A 25,844-nucleotide genomic window follows, 5' to 3' on the forward strand; every position below is an offset into this window, starting at 1 on the left:
ATTGCTAAACCACACACTTCCCTTTACCCTCCTTCTCCAAACCAGGGTTCGGAGGAGACGATCCGCGTCATATCGATGGACCGGGATTACCATGTGGAGTGTTACCATTGCGAGGTAAATCTCCGTCTTCGTGGTTGTGATGGCTTTTCTTGCGGAGCTTCCTGGTCTCCGAGTCTCTCTAGTTCCTTTTTCACACCGGAGTAAGATCAAATCCATTCCCAGCCCAAAGGAGAGCCAGCCACGTCTCCATGAGATGCCTTTCCCCCCTTTCATTGCTTTCTTATTATATTCCCTTAGAATATTATAATACAGTGGGTCTTTGTTAATCTGCTGGAGTTTGGTTCCAGAGCCCTCCATGGATAACAAAATCCATGGATGCTCAAGCCCCATTAAATATAATGGCAGAGCAAAACGATGTCCCTTATATAAAATGGAAAATCGAGGTTTGCCATTTAGAATTTATACCTTTTAAAAAATATATATTTTCAAGCTGTAGATGCTTGAATCGGTTGATTAAAAACCCATGGAATAAGGAGGGCTACCTATACTATATTGTTAGTATGCAAAGGGGTCTTGCAGCACCTTTGAAGTTGGTGGCATGAGCTTTCATAGACTTGAATCTACTATCTATCTCAGATGCTTGGAGTAGAAAGATAGAAGTTGGTGGCATGAGCTTCATAGACTTGAATCTACTATCTATCTCAGATGCTTGGAGTAGAAAGATAGAAGTTGGTAGCATGAGATTTCATAGACTTGAGCCTACTTACTTCCTCAGATACTATTATTGTTGTTGTTATTTTAAAAGGTTGTTGTTTTTCCCTTTTAGGACTGTGGCCTGCAGCTGAATGCCGAAGAGGGCCGCCGCTGCTACCCTCTGGAGGGGCACCTGCTTTGCCATGGCTGCCACATCCGGCGCCTGGGCCTGAAGGGCTTCATGGCGCATCCTCCGCCCAGCGGGTACCCAATGCACATCACAGAACTATGAGGGCCTTTTCCCTTTGCGCCCGTCAGAGCCAATGGGAAGGAAACCTTTTCGGAAGGAGGGGCAGAAGAGCTCCGCAGACAACCCTTTCTTTAATTTATTGCTTCCAAGACTGTGGGGGGAGAAGGGTTTTCCCAAGGGTTCTGCATCGGAGCGATCCATCGGCTTCAGGAATTCCTCCCAAGACAACAGAGTACTTGAAAAAGGGACAAACCGCACCGTTGCAGTTGGAAATGTGGAGCGGTTTTCGACATTCTTCCTTGGAAGGGCTTCTTAGGTTCGTCTTTAGGAGGTCTCCATTTTCCCTGGCGGACCTTTGCAGTCCCTGAATGGTTTTTAGCGTTCAACAGCAGTGCTCTTCAGGAGAAGGTTGCGTTTTAGGCTGCACCTCGTGCCAGTTTTCTTCTTATTCTTTTAAGCCGCTTCAGGAGCCCCAGAAGTCATTCCAGGAAGGAATCAAGATTGGGTTTTAATGGGTAATCCAGTTAAAAAGGCAGGTGTTTTCTCTGGGAAATCTTCACGACTTCAACCATGGTTTTATTAAATGCAACGCCAGCCAGAGAGAGAGAAAAGGGGAAAGCACCCAAGCTGCTAGTGGCTTCTATATTTGCTTCAGGGGAGAAAAAACACCTCTTCCAAAGGGATGGAGCACTTAATATTTCTCCCCAAAATACAGCTATTTATTTGAGAGCTTGCTTTCTTCTTTTTTCCCTTTCAGTTTTGCATTGATTTGCCTTTTGCATTCACGAAAAAAGCAGGGCTTTGTCTTGTGTATTTTACCCTGAAGCAAAACGGGGAAAGAATCTGTGCAGGATTCGCACTGTGTCCTCTACTGTTATGTAAAATCCCCAAAGGAAGAAATCGCAGAAATAATAAAGAACTTGGTCCCAAGAAAAGTCTGAATTAGAGCAAAACCTATTAAAGGGAATTGTGTTAAATTGTGATGAACAGGGATTTCGGTGAGTCTTCTCTGGGATGAAGATTCAAATTGGATTCGGCCCATTAATTAAAATATCATTATTTCAGATCAAGAAGGTGCGCATTTTGAAATTTTGAATGTTGGTAAATCCATGGAAGAGCTTCTTTCAATTAAACCAAAACTCTTTAACAAAGGCCTGCAAATGCTGGTTTCTTCTGCCCCAAGTTTGATTCCTCCTGCGATTAATACCAGAACGAGAGTATATAATTTGACTTAAATTAAGTTTTTCCCCCTTGAAAAATATATAAATATATATATTTTTTCATTTTCTTTAAAAGAATATAGTTTCCTTCCAAGAACTTGGACCAATGTTGATTTTTTTATTTTGTACGAAATATATAAATGGCTCGGTTTGTGTGTGTATATATATATATATATATATGTAAGATGTGTCTAGTTTTAAATGCTGCAAATACGTTAGTTGAAACGGATGTTTGTATATATCTTTCTCTGGCCTTTTTCGTACATAGATGTGACTTGTTGGGGTTGTGTTGTTGTTGTTTTTGTAATGCCGTTGATTTTTCCTTCCTCGGCGAATAAAGCGTTGGGAAATGTAGGTTTATTTATCTAAAAGAAGAAGCAAGCGGCGATCGTCCTCTTAAGTTATTTTGAATATTAAACAGTCAGAATTTCCACTTCGCCCTTTAGATGTTATTTTCTGCTCTTTGCAATAAAGGCGCTTGACAGATACGCCTCGGGTTTCATAGTGATAAATGCTGATAAGAGACGAATTGGTTTGTTATGGGACCAAATTATATATGTTTTTATGCCTATATACACTGGACCTCCTAAATTGGGAATGCGAGGAAGGAACCACGCCTGAAAGTAGTTTGTTTCAATAACTTTTAGCAACTACATGTCTCTAAAGGTGTATCCGCACTGCATTAGATGCGCCAGTTTCATACTTCTTTAAGCGCCTTGGCTCCATTCTTGGGATCTGTGGGTTTTGGTGAGGGAGGGAAGCCATAAAACCCTATGAGAAGTGACTCATAGCCTAGAGACGGTTAATAGGGGACTTGTTTAAATATCTGAAGGGGGTTTATATTGAGGATGGAGCAAGCTTGTTTTCTGATGCCCCAGAGAATAGGAAGCAATGGAGCCATGGAATAGAAACGACATAAACCCAAAAAATATCAAGGGAAATTAACTTTACTGACAAACAGAAATTGGCTTAAATCGCTAAAGTACTAAGTGGAAGTTCCTGAAAGTCTGTTGTTGTTGTTGTTATTATTATTATTATATTTTCTTATATCCCACCTTTCTCCCAACATTGGGATTCAACAGTGGCTAATGGCAAATTTAACAGCAACACAGTTTAAAAACAGCACATTAAAATGGATAAGAAGTATTTAATCCCGGGCGCAAGACTTAAAAGTAGTTGCGACCGAGACAGTTCTTTTCATTGACTTCCATTTAAGTATTTTAGCAGCTTTTGCAATTTAGTCCAGTATTGATAAGAATGCATCCTGTTTTCCAGTCAAGTTAATTTTGCAAAACACTGTCTGATACTTTCTGTATGTGATTATATCATTGTTAGTTACATTCTTGATATCATATTATATAATAATAATATATTATTATATCATTGTTATTTATTCTTGATATCTTTTTGGTTTGCGTAATTTCCATTCATTATATTAAGTCGCTGGGCTTTGTATGTCCTTCAGTTACTTGTTTGTTCGTAATGTATTTGGTACCTATATGGTTTTCTCCGAGTTTGTTTTTAAACTATGCCATTGGGAGCTCTAAGTCTCAAACCAATCAATCAATCAATCGGTTTTTTCTAACTGCTGTTCCTTTTCGCCGCTGCAGAATGATCAGCTGGAGCAGAATCCCATTCCTTCCCAGCTCAAGCTTTATTTTGTTGGAAGATATGCAGAAAAACCTGTATTTCTCCCCCACCGTCCTCTCCATTGCAATGCTGCTGAAAAACGTCCAGCTAGACAGAGAACAAAGATGCAGAAAGGAGGCACAAAAAGACCTTTTTAAAAAGAAGCTTCTTTGTCAAAGGCTTTGCTAACTAACACACTGATCCCTGGATTCATTTTATGGACGTAAAGATGCCACATTATGATCGCTGTAAGGGAATCCTAAGGAGAGAGCCAGTGGACTAACTGGGACTCTACTATTTGAGGTTTCTACCTCAAACAAAGGTAACACATTATTTTTCCCCTTTTAAACTGGTGCATTTTATCTTAACAACACCTAAATGTCCCCCCCCCCCCACCGAGACTTCCTAAGAAATTCAGGGCTCTCTTCCTAACAAAGGGGTTTGCAAAGGATTTGAGGCAAAGTGGATCTCAAAGGTAGTAGCCTTTTGTCTTGCAAATGGGGTTTAAAGTTTATTTCCTAGACTGAATCTCCCAATATTCAAAAGGCCAGAAGGAGAGGGGTCCCACCTAGCATCTGAGAACAACAAAATGCAGACCTAGGACTAACATCTTCAATGTTGGGTGGGATTATTTTAACCCCCTTTTCCCAATATAGGCAGGAAAGGAGAGGAGATCCCGGTTGGCAAGGAAAGGGACCCCAAAAGCATTTATTTCTTTTAGAAAAGGCCCTCTGGAAGGAGCCGCTTGGGGTCCAGATGTTGGCCAATGATAAACTAGATTGTTTTAATTACTGTATATACTTATGCATACAAGTCTAGAAATGTAGGTCAAAAAATTGACCCAAAAAACCTGAGTCAACTAATCCACTGGTCAATGTCAATACTGTATCTTAAAAGAAGGAACCATCTCCTGGTGAAAAGCATGAGTATGTGAAGCACTGACCCCTTTTACTCTCTCATCCATCTAGTCTTAAGAGTAAGCTGGAATTTTGTAAGTTCTTTGACACTGTTTTGCTTTGCTTCATCCTTTAGATCCTTCTTTTATAGGCCCCTAAGTTTTACCGTTGACTTATCCATGGGTCATAGCGAAATCCATAATCTTGGCCCTAAAACTTGCCCTCGACGTATACAGCAGGCTGACTTATAGTCGAGTATATCTGGTGTTTTCTTTGCCAGCAGTATCTCGCATGGCTCCCGCTGGGTGCTTCTGTCCTTCCATCCTCCCTGATCAATATTTGCCAAAAAGGAGGCCTTTGCCTCCTGCGAAGAGGACATTGTTCTTGGTGTTTGGAAAGAGAGCCACGGCTGCTGGGATGTTTGGAAAGGTAGCCGGGGCATCCTCCGAAGGAATGCGGGAGGAGAACACAAAAGACAACACACAACTAAGATGCAAAGGCTTCTCAACACTTATCCATCCACCGTCAGAAGATCTCCTTTATAGATTAATAGATTTCAGGTTCAAATAAATGTGCATATATATGTATGTACACACACACACACACACCTGAGTGCCAGAATGATTTGGTTATCTTTGCATGTGAATGCGCCCCTTTTTCTCTCCCTAAAGTTGGGGAGACTTCCCTGGTCTTCCAGCCTTTGAAGCCGGCGGTTTGTGCTGCCACCTGCTGGACGCTTCTGGCCACTGCCTGGTTCTCCATAGAGGCAAAGGCAAAGCCCCTCTCTGCAAACCTTGGCAAGAAAACCCATGATACGTTTGTCTTAGGGCCACCAGAAGTTGGGGGAAATAACTTGAAGGCACACTACTACTATTTGTATTTCTCTGTGGTGGTTTCCCATTCTTCCATTTCTTATACCTCTCTTAAATTTCAACTCGTTTCAAAGTTCTCTGTACATCCATCCTGATTTTAAACACCTCTCACATTTTCCCTACATTGACATTCATAGAACCATAACTGCATCTTCTTGCTTTCAAGAAATAGCCATGCGCCATGAATTCTCTTCCCTTTCAGCATTTCTGACCATGGGCTCCCACCCATTACTTCCATCAGCTTCCTGAATTCAGCCTCCTTGGAGTCCAGTATGCTTCTGACAACACTGGCTGCCCCTTTGTGGTTACTCCTACCTGAGGGTCCCACTACTACTACCACCTTGTCAACCGGATCATCTGTTGTTAGAATATAATCACAAATAATTGATCCCCTTGTTGCCTCTTCCACCTTCTGGACAAAGAAATCATCAGCAAGATTAAGAATCTGTTGCATTCTTTTGGCAAGCGTTTGACTTCCAACAAATATTACGGACTCCCATTACTATAACCTCTCTCCTTTTTGAATATTTGGTCATTTCTTTTAGGGAAGCATTATTCAAACCTTAAATCTGGATTTAAAGCTTTAGTGAGGTTGCTGTAGTTTGTCTTCCCTTTATTTACCCAAATCCTCTAAGCCTAAACCATGATCTCCCCACAGCTCTACACATCCTTGCTATATGAAACTGCTACTCCTAATTTTCTGTTTGATCCATTTCTTTGGAATAGGTTTTACCTCTCTTTTACTATATTCCAGACTCATCTCACCAGGCTTTAGACTGTTGAATCATGTTTACCTTCCTGGAGTGGAACACTGTGCCATACAACACTATCAATGAAAAATAAACACAGACGCAGAGGTGTTTTTAGTTAATCCTGGTATAATCTTGTACAGGTAAGGCTGGGTTTCTCAACGCTGCAACTGGCTCACTAAGACACAGTGTGGAAAAGGGGTTTTTAAACTGCGGACTATGCATATCTTTTGTCTGACGTCACACAGTGGAATGGGGAGCAGGCTGTAAAGAAGTGAGGAACACAGTACCCAAAGTGTGATACAATTCAGCTGCCACAAACAGCCACTAAACAACAAGGTTTCGAGTCTCATGAGATAAGAAAAGAATAAAAGGTTCCCTCCTCTGTGACTCTGCTCAAAATGCAACAAAGCTAACCGTCAACAACAACGAAGAGGCCAGAATTGGTGAAAAGTGCTATCTCAGTAGACTTGGCTAACGAAAGCAGCAACTACAACATCAATCTCGGTGTTTGGTGTCCGGATTGTCGCCGTACGCCTCTCCTCCGGCACTGGCGGCTTCAGGCCCGGTGTTTCTGGATGAAGCCGATGAGTCCGTTGGTGGAGGAGTCGTGGGACGTCACGGGGGCATCGGAGGCCAGCTCAGGCTCGATCTTCTTGGCCAGCTGCTTCCCAAGCTCAACGCTGCGTTCAATAAAAAGCGGAAAGGGTGGGGAGAGGAAAAACGCAGGCTAAACACTTGGGAACACTTGTGCTGCATTCCTATCCCATGTTTCCTCAGAGCCACACATCAGAAAAACACCTGGGGACCATGACCACTGGCCACGGTGGCTGAGGTTTTGGGGAGCTGAAGTCCAAAGCATCTGGAGAGGTTGAGAAACATGGCTTTAAAGCAAGTGCAGCTCTCCAGCTCTTGCTGCCCTGCAATTCCCAGCATTCCTCACACATGATTTTACTGACGGGCTGCTGGGAGTCGCAGTCCAACATCATTTGAAGGGATGAACAATCCCCATCCTTGATACTGAGATGACATGCCAAGAGATTACAGCCACCCTAAAGTCAACAGGGGAACCCAATGGCTGAGTGTGGATTTCAACCCAGCTCCTTGTACAAAACAAACACAATTAATTGCCAACCACCGGAAGAAAGAGCTGAACCAGCTCAGGGAAAGAGCGCCTGCCTTGTTCGCATCAGGCAGGCATGGGAATTGTGCGCCCACCTTGTGTTGCTGAAAAATGAGGTGACAAAAATAATCCTTTCTACCAAGTTGGGCTTCAGATGGAATCCAATGAGTTGGAGTACAATTTTATGGTTACTACAGATTTTTCCTATATTGTAACACGGCTCATTCTGTTGCAACCAGACTCCAGTTTGACTTATTAGGAGCTTCCTTCATCCCTAGGAAATCTGCTCAGAGCTTGGGAGAAATTATGTTTTTGGACTACAACCACCCCAACTTTCCCCTAGCAAGCCGTGTCAGCTGCAGTAGTTCTGGAAGCTGTAGTCCAAAAAGGTCTCCTTCCTGCCACCTTTGAAAGTGCTGACAACAGGCCAAGACCCAAGTAACTTAATTCGTCCACTCAAAAGCCAAATTCAGCCCACATGGACAGTGATTCAGTAAGAGTGCAAGGCAGAAGTGAGGTCCCCCCTCCTAGGGAAACTGACTCGTTTTACAAGGAAAGATGACCCCATACATTCCCCAGACCGACTTACCCCCACTGGTCATAGCTGTTGATATCCCACACAACTCCTTGGACAAAGATCTTGTGTTCATACATGGCTAGAAGGAGGGAAATTAATAAGAAAAAAGGAAGCAACTTGAATAGCCATCCTTATGGGACAAAGCAGTCAATAAATGCAAGAACTGAAGAGAAAATCCATTACCAATTAAGGCTCCAAGAATGAATGGGTTAAGTTTAGTAAACATAATGGAATTGGTTGGGCGGTTGCCTTCAAAGACCTTCCAGAAAAAAGACAAGGAAAGAGGTTATTAGTTACTCCGTGCCCATCTTTAAGACACATCTGTCAGATAAACCTTGCCTTGGAGCACCACACACAGCTTCTGCTTCTTAGCCCAATAAAGCAACACAACAAGGCCAAGATGGCTTCTAAAGTGAAGATGTTACTTAAACTGCACTCACTTCCCTGCCCAAAGCTGAACTAAAACTTAAGCCCACTTTCAGGACTTGCTCCTCCTCTTCATCCTGCTCAGGTTTGTTAATCTCTGTGAAGCACAGAAACCAGGCCACTATAGAGACTCAGCATGACTGGATAACCTTTACATAGTTTTCACTCATGGTTCCCACTGGAAGGCCACTTGTGATCAGTCTGCACCCAGGGCCTAGGATTTCAGGGAGAGCTGGCTGTGGGCCACAACCCACATACCTTGTGGGGAAGGAGCTTCTCCAGTGCATCTCCACTCAGCCCAGAAGCCTGAAGCTCTTTGCGAGCCTCATCCGGTGTCTTTCCTTTCATCAAGGCTTCGGTCTGAGCCAGGAAGTTGGCCAGAAGGATCTGATGGAAGAGAGACAGAGGTTAGGATGGAGTGCCTAACTGGCAGACTACCTGCTTAAGCAAGCAAAATGCATCCGGCCACAGAGGATGTAGCAGAATAAGAAGGATTACAATCTTGGCTTGAATGTTAGGACTTTCCAGTAAAACATTGGCTATAAGCTGGTTTACCTTGTGATGGAGGCCATTTCGGATTGGGTGCTGCGTCTGGACCGGGATGAGGAAATCGCAAGGAATCATGCGAGTCCCTACAAAAAGAGAAGGAGATGCGAGTGAAAAGTCGTTTTAGCAGCAAGAGCGGTGAATCTATGCCTTTCCAGATGTAACTGGACCAGCTGTCTATAACAGTGTTGGTTTAAACTGATAGGGACTATAGTCCCAACAAGGTCTGGAGGGGGGTGTCCCACCCTGAAGATAATCAACTGATAAGTTAAACCTTCTGAACAAGTTCTACACTTCTCACCACTTGTAGTTCTGTAGCTTTATTTTTTATTGACTGTTGTGCCAACATCTTATTTATCCACAACAAAGCATGAAAATACACCTGCTTAGCTGCACTGAGTTTAGTGGACTGTAGCATTAGACAACTGACCATGTGAAGGAAAACAATAGTGCACCCTTTTTTGCTATGTAACAATCCACTCGATTCGCCACCCGCTGCCAAGAACCTCCCACGCATACAGACACACAACCTCCTGGGTAGCATTCCTAAGTTTGTGCAAACCTGAATAGAAAATGCAACTCCTTGTGATGCCAGCAGGAAGCCACAACAGGATTTGGGCCTAAGCTTCCACTTTCATCAGATCTCTCAGCTACTTCTAACAATTACAGTTGTGACAAATGCCTGTTTGTCTGTTTCATGTTATATGCAACCATTTTTACAGTAAACCGCCCCTGGCCATCTATGCCCCAAGAAAGAGCAACTGGATCTGCCAAAATGCTGAATGACCTCTGACCACTTTTCACCGTACCTTGATGAATCAGCTGATAGAAGGCATGCTGGCCGTTGGTGCCAGGTTCACCCCACACGATCGGGCCAGTATTGTAGTTCACCCGGGTGCCCTTCTTGGTGATGTATTTCCCATTGGATTCCATGTCTCCCTAAAGCAAGAGTGAAAAAGCAACAGGCCTCAAGTTGGTCTTTGCGCTCCTAAACCATTTCAAAGAGAATGCAAAACAAGGGGAGAAGCCCAATGCCATTTTCCCCACTGTACCTGCTGGAAGTAAGCTGCAAAGCGGTGCATGTACTGGTCATATGGCAGGAGTGCATGGGTCTCTGTACGATAGCAGTTGATGTACCAGACACCTAGCATGGCCAGAATCACAGGGGCGTTCTTCTCCAGGGGAGCAGTGCGGAAGTGGTTGTCCTTTTAGGGGGAAGGCAGGAAGAAACTCAAGTTAATGAAAGAACAGGCTTTTTACTAACACCAGATCAAAGTCCCACAGAAGGAGACTCTTTAAGGAACATCCAGATACTCACCATCCAGTGGGCTCCAGCAAGTAATTTCTCAAAGTTGTCAAAACCTGTGCACAAAATGAAAACATTTGGAGTGAAAACCCCACCTCCAGAACATACATCAAACACCTACAAAGTAACACTGCCCTTATGCTTTCTTGGTAGACTTGCTCAAGTTGCTCAGACAATAAGGATCCAAATATCCAATATGTCTGTACATTTTTCGCCACTGTGATACCAGAGTCCTCAACTTAGAAGGAAGTGAATGGAAGGGAAGCTGCCCTCTGTTCCCTGCCAGAAGGAAACTACACACTGCACACATACTGTATGTAGTTGTGATCATTGTGTGCCTGTTTGCTTCTTCATTATCTAGAAAACATCCATCACTTCCACTCCATGCATAAAAAGGTGTTAAGAAAACTTCCACCAGAGCAATCTGGAGAGAGCTCTAGCATACCTCAGTTAGCAGAAAAGCCACCAGTGCCAGCGCAACAACAGGAGAGTGTTGCCAAATCCTGCTTAACTGGTAGGAAAGCAATACAGGCTTTTCTGCACAGCTGAGTTATTTTAAAGAAAAAAAATTATGCTCAGAGGCATCAATACAACATAGTATTATGGTGCCAAGAGGTCATATGGAGTTGCAAAGACTTCTGGGTACTTACCAATGTGCAGAGCAATGGAGAGGCCAATGGCTGACCACAAAGAATAACGTCCACCAACCCACTGAAAAAAGGAATGAAGGGAAGGGAAAGGGGGGAGCCATGATTTATATGACAGTTAATGGTGTTTAGGAGTATATATAAGAATATTTGCTTATTTAATTTCATTCCATTTTTATTTCTTTATTTCCTAAAGAGCACCTGGGAGCCCTAAGGGCTGGGAACCTCTGCTCTAAGCACTATATTACAACTGTTCTTTGGTGCTGGAATGAAGATGGCCATTTCCCAAAGGGCCAGCGGGCATTCAATAGGTACGGGCTGCAGATCCTCCAGGCAAAAGAGGGTAAATTAGGGAAACTCTCATTGTGCACATAAAACAAGGTGGATTCTTTTGACACGCACGCATACTTTGCAAGGTGACCCAATGGCCTTCGAGCTGAGAGAGGTAATGTTCTCTTAAGTTAATTCTGCTCCTGAAGTGAGACTCCCTGTGAAACATGGGACCTTCCCAGCTCCTCTTGCTGGACAGCCGAGTTAGGATCAGACCTTTGCAAAGTTCCTTTACTGAAACTCCCAGTATCTGGGGATTCCAACAAAGCTTTCTCCAGCTCTGATTAGAATGGGTTTTGTGCTATTCTGTGGGCTGTACGGTGGACTAACCAAATGCAAAAGGCCCAGGCCATCTGACATAAGAGCAAGGATTATGTTCCCGCCACCAGAGCCCTGAGGGAGGCGCCTGAGAGCTTCAAATTCTTCCCCTGTGAAGCAGTTTCAGGTTGACTCTCAAGACTGAAAGTTCAGCTGGGCTTGCCTGGCCCCCTTGCAAGAGATGACATTTGACCTTTACTGACCTTCTATGCCAGGCTTTCCCCGTTACTGCTTAGAATAGCCCTGAGGCCAAGCCGGTGCATGGACTGTCTCCTCTTACCCAACAGCTGTCCAGACTGAAAGGGCTTTGGAGGCCTCCGCTAGCCTGACCTTTCCCAAGCCTCACATTTTGACATTCAGCTCACCATGAAGATCCTCATCGCTCCGCACCTTCTGATAGAGGAGCAATTTGGATCTGCAGCAGAGCTCCTGGAAGTCATTTTTGGACTGGAATTCTCCAAACTCTGCAGCCATCATGGGCTCTATAATCCCCAGATGGTTTTGCACCTTTCTCCCTTCCACTGCTGCCAGTGGAAGGAGAGCTTGAGAAAGTTTTTCAAGCCACCACAACTGCAGAATCCTCCAGACAGCACATGTTGCTGCATGGACAGATCAGTGAAGTGTTTCTGGAAAGATGGACAGCAGGCAAAGCAAGTTTAAAGGATGGGAGACAAAGTTCCAGGAGAAGGTCTGAGCAAGATTTGATCTTGTACATAATATCTTACTTACATCCCAAAACTCGAACATGTTCTGAGTGTCAATTCCAAAATCTTTAACTTTAGGCTAAGAAATAAGAGAGGAGAAAGAAACAGAGTTATATTACAACCTTGCCTGGTAGGGAGCTCTATAATAGAACACACTTATACACAGAACTCATTTACAAGTCAAAAGGCTTTCACAAGTGGGAATCTATCACCACCAACTGCTGAGAGTTTTAAAGAGGGCATTTGCAGACCCTACAGAATTTACTTTTGGGAATATTTTTCTAAGCTGCTTCTGGGGGGCTAAATGGGGGTGTGGAAGGGTGAAGCACAAGAGGGTTAAGAGTCATAGCTCTGCCACATCCTATTACTCTGATCCTCTGCCCCAAAAACAAAGCTGTTTCATAAACCAAATAGTTCAACACACAGGGCCACTTACCCCATTGGTAGAAAGGGCTACAAAATGCTTGGCCACAGCAGAAGGCTTTCAAGGAAAGAAAATGGGAAGAGAAGAAAACTGTTAGATAAATGACAACCATTTCCTGAATAACAAATATTAGGCAGTTTTATTCATGCATTTTCCTTCTACTATAGGTTTCTGTATTTTGCAATCTCAGGAGGAGCAGGGACATCCAAATCCTAGCAAACGGTTCATCCCTGCCTCTTTGTTTATTGCCACAATTTTCCAATCAGATCTAAACCTCTAGGGAACCAAACCTATTGGATCATTTTTGGGGGGAAGGGGCTCATCTCATTGGAGAGGTGGGACATACATTTATTATTATTATTATTATTATTATTATTATTATTATTATTTCTAGGGCCTTCACTGCTTTCAGAAATGTAAACTCTGCTAGGATCAGCCTGGGAAAAGCAAGGTGTTTTTAAACTGCCCCACTGAGCAATGCCTTCCGGTCCCATCACCAGGACATAGTACCCCATACATCAGAGAAAAGAGCCAGGAAGAAGGTAAGTTACAGTAGAGGTGTCCTTTTAGAAGAGTTCCCAGAGAATTCTGCATAAGGGAGCCTATTCATAGTTCAGGCATCTGCCTTGGAAAAGGCCAACCCCGTCTCAAATACAACCTGGTTTCAGACTGCAAAGGAACTGCCAAGTATGAAAACAGCACTGGCTAGCTCTTGTAAAAACTATCTCATGTTTCCTTGCAGTAGAACAGGCTCCAAGGTAGAGGCCTCCTCAAACATCTTAAACCCCATGCAAATCGACACAGGACCCCCAAAACCCAAAGGCCTGCCAAGCATGAGAACGATCCAACCCAAGCAAAATTCTTCCCCTCTCCAACATGAACCATGTTTTCCCTCAAAAGCCCCAAGTTTGAACTAAACATTTAAAACCAGACTGCAGACTGTGTTTCTAGTGGGAACCATGATTAGCATTTGTGCGCAGAACCATGTTTAAGATAATGACAATTCTGGAGCCTGGCTTCTGGATAGCAGTAAGCTTGTGTTATGCCTGTACTGGGCATTATACAAATTTCAGCTACAGTTCAAATGACAACCACCTACAACAAACAGAGTTTTATAGACTGTGTTGTAGGTGTCATATTTTTCTTGCCTGTCCACCATAAGATTAAAAATTTGACTAAGCTGAAAACTGTTACAAAAGCTATGCTATATACTCCATTGAAGTCAGTAGCTCTCAAACTTTGGAAGTCTCAGCCAGCATGACAATGGTCAGGCATGCTAGAAGCCTAGGACCACTCTCCTTTAAGGCAGATGCTGTTGGACCACAATTTCAGCAATAGCCCTCAATGCCAATGATTAGGAATGCTGGGAACTTCTGAGCACCGCTGACCCTATATCAAATTTCATTAATACACTTTGACTTACATCTTTAGCAGCATGAAGGAACCACTCTTTGGCCGTCTCTGCATTGGTGATAGTTTCTTGAGTGGTAAAAGTCTGTGTGACAAAAAAGAAAAAGGAGTATTAAACTCCTGGCCAAGAAATGTATACAAGATTTAAGAGGCACAAAATATAACAAAGCTGCTACCAAGACCTAGTTCCAACTGATGCACCCACAAGCTAGGCTTGTAGGTTTTAAACTCCGCTGAACTAATAGGACAGGACTTCCATTTGTATAACTGTGGATGATACACTGAACTCCTCATAGATTTGATGCCAAGTGCAGCCTGTGCTTTACTGTTGTTCCTTTTATGATCTCATCTTGGAAATGGCAAATGAGATTTTTCAGGGCCTAGAGCATGAAGGGATCTTCTGTTGGGTTGGCTTTGTTTTGTTGCATTAATAAATCATGTACCCGGCCTGACAGCCTTAGATTCCCACTGGGGAAACTTTACAATTTTTTTTTGGCTCTCATTTGAATGGCTGCTGTACGATAATTGGACAGATTTGGAAAGGGATGAATGGCATTTTTGGAGTTTCCATTATAAACTAGCCTTTTGTTGAGTGATGGAACCATACTTGGGAGAGGGATGGGAGAGGAGGAGAGCATGATGTTGGTCCTTAAAGCTACATTTGAATGGCTGAATAAACTCCAATAGAGGAGACTTGACCCTTATAGACCTGCATGACTGACCATGTCTGCATTTCATAAAGCAGGCAATTTTATTTTCACTAATGAGCGCATTGAATTGTATGAAACCCACAGAGAACAAATATCCTCATGTTTAGGTCCGAAGCAGAAAGGAAAGTAAACTTTGGCTCAACTGTGTCTGAAGTTTTAGAATGAGCTGTCGCAGGAAGGGCTGGTCTGTTGGATGTTCTCTGGTTCGTGTCCCAAGGTAAACGTGTGGGACTTGGTCAAAGCCATGGTAGCTTTCACCTGAATAGTATTAAATTACAAATGACTCTTCCTTATGCCTTTTCTCCCACTTTATGTTTCTCAGTAACTAGTGTTCAGAGGTTTAGCTCCTCAGTTACTGAAGGCTATAGCTAGTCTTCTTGACTAGTGGTCCTTGACAGACCCATCCTCCAAAAATTTGTTGAGTCTCCTTTTAAAGCTCTTCAGAGTTGTTCTTGACAGTGACACACTTGGCGAAATCTAGTTGAATAAGTTGCAAAATATAACTCAAAACATTGATTACAAGACTTCCAGCCCCCCCATATTCATTATAGAAGCTCCAGTCAGCAATTCACAAGTTAAATGTATGTCTTCATATGGAATCCTGAGGGTCCATCCTGCACGCTTCTTTTTAAAAGCCATAACCCAACTCAGTTTCCACCAGTGTCCCCAAAACAGAGGCAGATTTTGAGCAGCCTCCCTCACTGTGTGCTCATGGAAGCCTTTTGTTCTCTCATCTCTCTCGCCTGGCACATGACCAGCCCTGTCACAGCACCTCAGTGCATCCTCACAAACAGGCTGGGAATAGCAGCCCTGCAATGGCTTCATCCTTCTGGTTCACAGGACACACACAGACAGGTCACTTTGGCAGAAGCCGCTAACGAAGGGGGTGAGGACGGCCATGTCTCTTGGCCAGAACATACCTTGGATGCAATGATGAAGAGCGTTGTCTCCGGATTGAGCTCAGCCAGAGTTTTGGCAATGTGAGTGCCATCAATGTTGGACACAAACCAGACGCGGGGCCCTCCCTTGGAATACGGTTTAAGAGCCTCAGTCACCATGAGGGGACCCTGAAGAATGGAAGAAAGACCAGTAAGAGCTACTGGAACGTTGGGGCACTTCCTTGGTCTGGAGAAGTTGGTTACGCAGCAGGGAAACTCACCAAATCCGATCCGCCAATCCCAATATTGACCACGTCCGTGATGGCTTTGCCAGTATACCCTTTCCAGTCCCCACTGCGAACTTTCTGCAACACAGAAGGCAATACAAAGGGCATTTGGATAGGAAGTTTTTCAGTAACTGGGATTTCCCCCCCAACTGTGCCCTATTATTTGCTTAGCAAAATTCCTGATCTTTTTCAGTCAGTTTCAGAACAATTCTGGAACCTGAATTATATGTATTACTAGGGAAGGGACTGCATGCCTTAATGTTCCCTACCAGCCCCGCAAGTCAGGTTAGAATTGCTCCCCACTAGTTGCTATTCCTCATGCAACAATCCTTTGACTCAGTTCATGGGTTCTTTTCAGGTACCTCTACAGCAATTCTCATCAGGAGTAATGACTGTACAATTTTTGTTTAAGAGAGATGTCAGGCACTCTTAACCCTTGCACAAATCCTCAAAAAGAAGCACTACTGAACAGATGGCTGTCCAAAAGGGAGCACCTGGCCTGCAAGCTTTGTTTTACCACTCCTAAGATGTACAGAGATACTAAGTAATAAACCTCACTGATACCAAGTTTGAGAAGAGATCTCATCATACTGTAGTCTGACCTGAATAGACTAGAAAGCTGGGCCAAAGCTAACAAAATGAAATTCAGCACGGAGAAATGTAAGGTACTGCACTTAGGGAGGAAAAATAAAATGCAGATATAGGATTATGGGGGACACCTGGCTGAACAAGAGACTTATACATGTGAAAGGGATCTAGGAGTCCAAATATGCCACAGGTTGAACATAAGTCAACAGTGTGATGCGGCAGCTAAAAAGGCCAATTTTTAGGCTGCATCAATAAAAATATAGTGTCTAGATCAAGGGAAGTAATAGTGCCACTCTATTCTGATCTGGTCAAGCCTCACCTGGAATATTGTGTCCAGTTCTGGGCACCACAATTAAAAAAGGACATTGAGAAACTGGAGCCATGTGTCCAAAGGAGGGGGACTAAAATGGTGAAAAGTCTGGAAACCATGAAGCCCTATGAGGAATGACTTAGGGAGCTGGGGATGTTTAGCCTGGAGAAGAGAAGGTTAAGAGGTGATATGATAGCCCTGTTTAAATACTTGAAGGGATGTTATATTGAGGAGGGAGGAAGCTTGTTTTCTGCTGCTCCAGAGAAGAGGGCCCAGAGCAACAGATGCAAGCTACAGGAAAAGAGATTCCACCTCAACCTTAGGAGGAACTTCCTGACAGTGAGGGCTGTTCGACAGTGGAACACACTCCCTCAATGGAGATTGTGGTGGAGTCTCCTTCTTTGGAGATCTTTAAGCAGAGGCTGGATGGCCATCTGTCAATGGGGATGCTTTGACTGAGATTTCCTGCATGGCAGAATGGGGTTGGGCTGGATGGCCCTTGCGGTCTCTTCCAACTCTATGATTCTATGATTCTATTTTGTGAGGAACTGCTGCTATTGTGCATTAAACCCTTTGAAGAGAAAGTGTATTGGCTAAATAATTCATACCTGGCAGAAATTCTTCATCTTCTCCAGCACTGTGTTCACTTCTGGAACTACATCTTTGCCGTCAACTAATATTGGGGTATTTGAGCGATTCCTCAAAGCAATATGGAGTACAGCACGGTTCTGAAACAGGAAGGAATAATCAGACAGGGATGGAAGGCAATGGACATTTGTGCAGTTAACTATCAAAATCCCCAACCCACCCAAAATAAATAAATAAACCCAGAAGTCACCAAAGGTTCACTTCCAGTTTTGGGGAGAAAATTCCCAAGCAGCCTCACCCACCAACTCTAGAACCAAATTTAACATCTTCTTTGAGAGTATTACCTGTTCTCAATTTTGGCACCTCCCCAAAATATTCCAGTGTGGTGGCCAATGGTCACAAAAATAGAAGGAAAAGTCATGTGTTCAGAATGATACAGGTATAGAACAGAGACTCAAATCTGAGCAGAATGGAGCAGTGCACTTAAACTGTGGCAGCCTGGAGTGGGGAGGAAGTAATGCCACCTGCTGCCAAGCGACCACTGGAATGGGACTCCTTCCCTCCAAAATTGTATGAACCTCCAATGATGGACACAAGACACAGCCAGCACTTGCCACAAGCTAGCTGGGAACTATATTAAAAGGAATGGAAGGAACTTTCCTAATAATTTATAGCGATTTCCTAATTTCGGGGTTTTGTTTGGTCTTGTGCTTAATGTTCTTCAACTCTAGTCTCAAGAGACCTCTCAAAGGAGAAGTGGGTATCTTAAAAAGCTATAGAAGCTTCTTGTAACAGTCTGGTCAAATGACCGTTTTGTTGCATGCACATAAGTGTTGCAAGATCAGTACTCAAGAAAAAGCTGTTCTTAGCACCTTGGCTGGAAGGGGAGCAAGATGAACGCTTCTGTCCAGAAACCCCACCTCCTCCCAAATTTTACTCTTATTCTATCAGGGCTAGTGCACCCGTATCTATAAGTGACCAATTGCTTCTCCTTGGATTAATCTTCCCCCTATCTTATCCGGATTAGCTCTTCACTCATGACAGGGACTAACTCAAAGACTTGCATAACTCCCTTAGAATTCAGAGGAAAGGAGAGAAAAAGCTAGGTGCATTACATCCATCATTTAAGTCACTTTGGTTGTAGCTTTTGCTCCTTACCCCTTCCTGCTGAAACAACTTGCCAATTTCATTGTACAGCTTGAAAGAGGAAGGTACTGATGGCGTAAACCAAGACGATCTATATATGTTCAGGCACTAACAAATATGTCTCTAAAGTAACTTGCAAAGTTCAAGCCAACTTTTCAAAGGACAAGGCTACCAAGGTTCTATCTGTGACTCTGCCCATAAGTTGAATGCATCTATGTGTATGTGGACGGACACATAAAAACAGCCCTTACCTCAGTGAAGTTGATCTTTTCTCCGGTGAACATTTGTTCTCTAGCTTTTTCAACACCCCTGGATTTTGCCTGAAAATGAAGATTTAGTATTTAGTAAAGAGACCAGACAGCTTTCTAAACCCACCAGTCACATTACAGAAACCGGTTTCTCTCTTAACTCCCATCTCTCCTCATATTTTTGAACATTTAGGCCACAATATGCTAGAAATGAGAAATTATTATTTGGAATTTGTTCACAACATGGCATCTTATCAATTGATGTTTGCATGAAACAATTCGCTTTCCTCTCGCCTTCTAATGCAGATGTTTTGCTAACTGCACTTGGCAGACTGCCGCATGCCTCAAAGGTGCTATTTAATATTTAGGGGTTAATATGTGAGCTGCTATTTACCACTTCAATCAGCAGCTTCATCACTTCTTCTGTGATAAGGTTCTTGGAATAGTCGACCAAGATGTCCCCATGATCGGTGTTCAGTGTCAAGCTGTCAAAAGAATTAGAAAAGGCCATTCTGTCATACAGAGAAACATTTTTCTCAACCATCACAGAGAAAGGTGGGCAGGTAAGAGCAACCCCATTATGTTAACACTAGGTGTTATTGTGAAACTTCAAACCCCTGTTTTGCTTAGATATCCTGATGTTCTTTCATCAATGTAGTCATCCCCCTTTCCCACCAGACGCAAGTGTTTCACATCACCATAGTGGCCAGTTAGTCAATAGGTGGCCGGGCTTCCCCATAGTTACACAGGCTTCTCCTCAGATGCCAGGCATGCCATCCATCATAAGGACTATCTTTGAAGCCTCGCCAAATCCCGTCTTCCTGAAATTCCCCAAAGGGACATGCCTCCTTCCCCAGAAGACCATTACTAGGTGGTTTCCTAGTATCTGTACAGGTGCCCTCCACCCCATTCTCATGGGATAGAATTCCTCCCCTAAAGCTGCTCCTTGGCTTGGTCCCATCCCATTTTGACTTTGGCCCTGCCTGAGACAGGAATGCAGCCTATGATACCTTTGGCCCTTGGATTTGAAAGAGGCTCTCCACCCTTCCTTGGTACAACCTGCCAGCACTTGCGCCCTGCTTTGCTTGCACAGCCTTTTTGCAAAAAGGATTTGTTTGCCATTAGGGAACAATGCATTTTGTATTCACACACACAGAGAGTTTGCACAGAGAGTTCACCATCAGTGCACCTGGCTGCAAACAAGAGGCATCTTATCTATACAACCGGTCACAGCAAGTAAGGATGACAAATCATTTTAAATGGACACAATCATTTCCACAGGGCAGCAACGATTCAGGCCTTCTGCTCAGTAAAGGCAGTAATCCTGCTTGGGAATTACATAATTTAATCTTCAACTGCCCTGGGAAGCTTTCCGAACAAGGTGGTCTTATCTGAATTGTCAGTGCAAGAAGATCCCTTCTGCACTGGAGCCCAGAGGCAGAACTGAGAGCGACTGGAAAGCCATTGCAGAGAGCCACAACACACAGTTATTCCAGGTTTAGAGTATTTGTGATTAGTAAGACTGCTCAGGATATGAGTGGCTGCAGTGGCTACATCCACAGGTTACAGCACTAGCCTCCAAAGAGGAAGGGCTGCCAGATCTTTCTGGTTACTACAATGCAAAGCTGAACTTCAGACAATGGCAGCTGCCAGTAACAAATGCACTGAAGCAGAGGTGAGCAGTGCGGTCCTGATCCCTCCAGAATGTGTCTTGTTCTGTCCCCTTTCACTCCAGTCTCCAAGAGCAGCCATCCACCTTTTAAATAGGTCGCAGTGTCTCCTTGTAACCTTTATTACATAGTATTCATAACTAGAAATAGACCTTTCATGACTTCCAGTCTTGTTTTTCATGGAGGTGGGGCATTCCGGCAGACTGTGCAACCCTTAGGGACAGAAACCCGGGTCCATATCCACATCTGATCTACAGACATGGACACCAGGGACCCAAGGATGCTCTCCAAGCCCACCTTTGGTGGAAAACACTCTGCTTGAGGGCTCATTCCGCAATGCGGCATCCCACAAACCACAGAACCATTCGGGTAGAAAAAGATGCATCGTAAAGGCCATGGATAAGCACAGCAGGGACTCAGTTGTCTCCCTTGGTCTTGTACATAAAACTTCATGTCCGTTTGCAAGAACTGGGGAACTATTTAGGCTGGCAAGAGAGTCTGGTTCCCAAGGGAAAAAACCCAAATCATGGATTGATAAGATGAATAGGAATCTCCTGTTACTTCTCCTTGGGAAGCCACAACTGAGTCTTCCCAATGAATTATGGAGTCCTATCTGTTCTTACTCCACCGTTACCACCATCCTTGCTTCACCTAGCAGAGTATTATGGACATGGCCTTTCCCAAGTGTTATCAGACTGTAATTCCAGTATTTAGAAAGCTTCTGGTTCCCAGTTAGATCTCTAGGGCTGGTTAATACACTCCAACCAAAGCAAACAGGAGGTGTTTTAGGGTGGATCTTATGTTTGGTTTTGTGCTGGCAAGCAAAAGCAAGCCAAAAAGAAGACAGAATTATTTTTTGTTTTCCAAGTCTTACAGCTGAATAAAGAGCTCTCACCTGTGCCCCACTAGTCAGGCTTTTCTCTGGGCAGGTAAACAGATTCGATTCTCCATGGCAAGAAGCCACTTTATCCCAAAAGCAGAACATATTCATAGGGCAGCTGTAGGGATATGATCTCATGGGTAGAATGACATACTCCCCGGTGGGTCAGGGCTAGCAGTCTTAGTAACTGCATTGTGACTAAACATTCCTAAGGAACTTACAACATAAAAAATGACTTGTACCTAGCAGTCTCTTCCATGTTAGTGAGGCAATGAATCCACTCTGGGTTTTAGTATGAACTTTAAAGGCACTATCTAACATGCCAAACCCTACCTTTAAAATAGGTCCAGCCTTTAAATAGCACCTTTAAAGTTCAGACCGAAACCCAAAGCAGATTAACCACCTCAATGAAGTGCTTGAACTCTCTTGGCAAGGTAAGATCCCCTTTGAGCCGTATGTATGAAGACAAGCTTACTCAAAACCATTAGATTATTTTTATGTGTAGATATTTTTCCTAGGTATTTTTATATGAGGGATCTTGGGAGATACAGTCCAAAAGGCGACTCTTCTGAGCTCTAATACAAACTCCCTACAAGAACGTGATGACGGAGAAGAGGCTCAAGTGATGCCACTACGCTTATGTTCTACTAGCAGCAAAGTCTTCACATGGCACAGCTTCCATGAATGAATCCCATCTTTGGATAAAGGTAGGATATGAATTGAATACATTAATAAATGTGAGAGTTTGTTTCACCCTGAATGACAAGGGGCAAAAAAGGTCAGAAGGAAGAAGAAAAGCCTCCGGAAGAGCACTCTCTCTAAGACGCTACAATCGCTAGTAGTTAATCCAGAGGGTGGATCAGCTGCTCACATCTGCCAACAGATATGCTCAGGACAGCCATCTAGCAAGAAGATGCTAGGAGGAAGGAATAACATCTTCTCCATTAGCCCCAGAGAGTAGCAGCCCATTTAAAACTGCATCTACTGAGTAACTACTGAAGAGAGCTGTGCTGCTTAATCTTGGTATCAACCTAACATCAAGCCCAACACAGAAAGGCAAACAGATTCTGCAAGGCACACACATCCCTTCCCTTGTTGTTCTTAAAAGGGTTTCAGTGTTTTTATATGAGGAGGTTTTGCTTTTAAATTTCACTGTAAACGTTTTTAATTTACTATTTCTAGAAGCCACTGTGTTTTGTAATGTGTTTTTAGCCATTCTGAATTCCTAGAAGAAAGAATATTTGGACTTGACACACAGAGAGCATTATCCTACTCCAAAAAAGCCCTGTGAAGGAAGGAAGTTGCTCAGGAACACAGGGTCCGGGTTGCTAAAGAAAAGACATACTGGGAAGCATCAGAGGTAATGAGGCATCCAAAGGGAAAGTTGCACGGTCTGGATATTGAGATGTAATTTGGTTTGCAGAGGGAGTCTAGAAGCAACGTATTCAGCATAACACACTTTATTGCTGGCTTTAAAAAAATACTAATAAGGGATAGATGACCCTCCATTGCACAAGCAATAAAACCAGAAGAACAGCTATGTATTGATTTACTGCCTTGGGCAATTGTGTTCCTCTGTGCCTTCAGGCTCCTGTTTCAACAAGGTCTAAAATCCATCAGGACTCTTGGAAAGGCTGTCCTCCACCAATCTCCTATTTTTAACGTGGGAAGGTTAATAAGATACTTTTACAAATGGCTTCTGCCTGCAATGGAAGGTCTCCACCCAACAGGCATAGATAGATGGAAAGGGTTACTTCCTCCTTCTCCCTGAAAAGGAAGCTAAAGCTAAGGCAACAGCCCCTGACTGGGCAGCAGTCCTTGGACGCAAAGCATTCCCACCACCGTTAGTGAAATGAAGCTGAGGATGTTACTACCGGAGTCCTCTCACGCAACCTTCAGGAAGCTGCCAGTGGTTAAGAGTGGTTGCAAACCTGGCCTAAGGTCACTTTAAGCAGCGCTTAAGCAACCTTTGCAACATGCTGCCAACCTGATGCAACTTACAACACATTCCCGTTGTCACCCAGGATATCGCTTGGCGTGTTGCTTTGCTATTTTGAGATGTGGCAGAGGTTTAAAGTTCTTCTAAGCTGCCTCAGAGCATCATGACTGAGAGACAGGCTTAGAATGCTTTAAAGTTACAAAGCCCATAACAAGAGATGGAAGGTGGCAAGCGCAAGGGGCCATGCGTGGCCCAAATCTCAGCCGCGCATGTGGACCATTTTCGAATACGTTTCCCCAGACTAAGGCAGACATGTCTTTGGATTTGATGATGCTGCTGTGCATGAAATGAAGCTTGCGCACATCACACCGTCAGAAAAGCCTTGCTCTCTTAGCCTCCCATGTGGACCGTTTTGGAATGCGCTGGGATTCAGGATTCAAGGGGGCTCAACCTATAAGACGATGATGATGATGATGATGATTGGGGAGGACCCAGAGGGAACCCCCCCATGACTCAGCAAAGGCCGGTCCCAGAATGCCTTGCTCCCCGCAAAGGGCGTCTGTGCCTTGTGGCACGTAGCCTCCCTTCCAAGGAGGAGCCAAGGGCAAGCGCAAAAGGACCGGGAAAGGGGTCTCTCTGGCCCTCCCTTTGCGACCCTCCTCTTTCTCTGCAAGGGGCAGCAGAGCAAAGGCTGCGTTCCCACGGGCGACACGCGTCCAGCCCTCTCTGCAAAGAGGCAGCAGCCCCTTCCTCATCTCTCCCCTTTGGCCCTCCTTTGCCAATGGCTCCTCTCTCTCCTTGGTTTTGCAACAATAACCCAGACACGCAACTGGCCCGCGTTCACACGTGCAGCAGGGGAAAGGAAAACAGAGCATCACAGCCCAGACCCCACTTCCTCAGGAAAGGCCCCTTTCGCAAACTCTTCTCCTTCTCCTTGACTGGCCTTTTGCGAGAGGCAGCTAGAGCAAAGGGGGGCACGTTCAGACGTGCAACACGCATCTTTGTAAAGGGAGGGTGGAGCAGCACCAGGAACGGCCACTGCTCTCTCTCCTCTCCCTCGATTGCCCAGAGGACCCGGACACGCAACCCACCGGGCGCGTTCAGACGTGCAACATGGGTTCGTTGTTATGATTCAGTATCCTCTGCCTTTTGGGGGCGCCTTTGCCAAGGCTCTTCTCCTCCTCCTCCTCCTCCTCCGTGGCTCAGGAGGACCCTCGCGGAGGTGCCCCTTAAGACCCCGCAAGAAAGGGAAAAGACACGTGTCAAGGCGGGAGGCAGAACCAGGAGGGCAGCCTGGGACCCCAACCCACGTTTTCCCCCGGGAGACCTTTCGCAAGAGCCCAAGCAGCCCCTGACCCGCAAGTGAACGCGCGTTCAGACGTGCAGGAGGGGAGCCTTGGCTCGGTCCGCCTCTGCAGAGCACAGTCAGCGGCCCCTTTTTAGCTGGGGGCTTTTGTTTAAGGCAAAGAGGGGAGTGACAGGAGGGGGCCAAGACGCGTGTCGCGCGCGTTGCACGTGTGAACGAGGCCTCGCCTGGTGCTGACCTGAACTTGCGGAAGCGCTCCTTGTCGTTGTCGAAGAGCTGCCTGAGGAGCAGCTGGGCGGCGTGGCCCTTGTGCCACTCGGAGAGCTTGTGGAAGGCCGGGTCGCTCGAGAGGGCCATGGCAGCGGAGACAGCCAGGAGAAGGAGAAGGAGAAGGAGGCGAAGTCCGCGGAGAACAGGCTTTTGAGGGACGGAGGCGCGGCCACGGAAGGCTCCACCTTCGGGGAGGAGCGAAGGAGGCCCCGGCCCCGCGCCCCCTTTTCCGCCTCAAAGCCCCCTTTCCCGCCTCTGTCTTATTCTGTGGAGCATTTAATTCCGCTCAGAGGCAGGCCTTGGCTCGGGCCTAGCCGTTAGTTCTTTCCGCCCGAGGGCTGCTGGGATTTGCAGTCAGGGCCCCGGCGCAGGCCAAGGCCTCCAGCGCTCTCCGGAACTACCGTTCCCAAGGTGCTTTGCGCCCCGAGGCCTAGTTCTCCCCACAGAAGGTTATTTTCATCATCATTAGTATCATTATTATGCTCCTCTTCTCAAGTCCGGGGCTTAAATCCAGGGGCGGCTGACAGACAGCGGAGGACAAGGCAACCAGGAGCGTAAACAAAACGACCGTGGGCGCTTGGGCCTGTCGGGAGGGCCGCGCTTTCCGTCGAGTTGAATCATGGGAGTTGTAGTTTGGCTTGGTTCCTCTAGAACTACAGCTTCCAGAGATCCCTGAGGGCCTGGCTTGTTGTCGTCGTCGTCGCCGTTGTGCCTTTCCTGTGTGTCCTGTCACTTATGGCGACCCTAAGGCAAAGCTGTTATGGGCATTTCTGGGCCTCTGAGGCTGAGAGAGTGTGACTTGCCCAAGGTCAGCCAACGGGTTTCCATGTTGGAGTGCAGATTCGAACCCAGGTCTCCCAAAGTCATAGATAGCCCTACACTGTGCCATGCTGGCTCCTTTGCC

The 25,844-nt window shown here is 45.0% G+C and overlaps 2 protein-coding genes across 4 annotated transcripts in view; one reads left to right on the plus strand and one right to left on the minus strand.

Annotated features, from left to right (window-relative positions):
- Nucleotides 1-6,401, plus strand: part of WTIP (WT1 interacting protein) — a 29,319-nt gene extending 22,918 nt beyond the window's left edge. The window contains exons 7-10 of one of the 3 annotated variants that reach the window (XR_016282453.1): nt 46-114; nt 827-1,259; nt 3,774-4,114; nt 6,315-6,401. Coding sequence is in view for 1 of the 3 variants with exons in the window: in XM_089539795.1 (XP_089395921.1) it covers nt 46-114; nt 827-985 (228 nt within the window). In the remaining 2 variants the exon portion in view is untranslated. Of the gene's footprint in view, nt 1-45; nt 115-826; nt 2,652-3,773; nt 4,115-4,971; nt 5,364-6,314 lie in introns of those variants that run through there. The other 2 variants (XR_016282454.1, XM_089539795.1) reach the window with 2 other exon arrangements.
- Nucleotides 6,402-6,420: 19 nt separating this feature from the next.
- LOC149306101 (glucose-6-phosphate isomerase-like) lies at nt 6,421-25,359 on the minus strand. Its single transcript, XM_089539794.1, has 18 exons — nt 24,909-25,359; nt 19,270-19,360; nt 18,879-18,947; nt 17,502-17,621; nt 15,990-16,073; nt 15,751-15,897; nt 14,134-14,205; nt 12,723-12,767; nt 12,312-12,365; nt 10,938-10,998; nt 10,300-10,343; nt 10,034-10,186; nt 9,791-9,920; nt 8,991-9,067; nt 8,694-8,822; nt 8,193-8,268; nt 8,022-8,088; nt 6,421-6,992 (listed from the first exon to the last, which is right to left on the minus strand). The coding sequence occupies exons 1-18, from the start codon at nt 25,025-25,027 to the stop codon at nt 6,869-6,871; spliced, it is 1,662 nt and encodes a 553-aa protein (XP_089395920.1). The 5' UTR covers nt 25,028-25,359; the 3' UTR covers nt 6,421-6,868.
- Between the last annotated feature and the right edge of the window lie 485 nt (nt 25,360-25,844).

Source organism: Sceloporus occidentalis, unplaced genomic scaffold (assembly GCF_023333645.1).
Source record: "Sceloporus occidentalis isolate IW3139 unplaced genomic scaffold, rSceOcc1.0.p SCAF_10, whole genome shotgun sequence".
Lineage (NCBI taxonomy): Eukaryota > Metazoa > Chordata > Lepidosauria > Squamata > Phrynosomatidae > Sceloporus > Sceloporus occidentalis.

Bases quoted from the DNA above. Each gene is read 5' to 3' on its own strand.
- LOC149306101 (XM_089539794.1), bottom strand. From the start codon at position 25,027: ATGGCCCTCTCGAGCGACCCGGCCTTCCACAAGCTCTCCGAGTGGCAC. The intron at 19,361-24,908 runs GTCAGCACCAGG...TTCTTTTGACAG, and splicing joins GAGCGCTTCCGCAAGTTCAG to CTTGACACTGAACACCGATC. The intron at 17,622-18,878 runs GTAAGGGCTGTT...TTCCTGTTTCAG, and splicing joins AAAAGATCAACTTCACTGAG to AACCGTGCTGTACTCCATAT.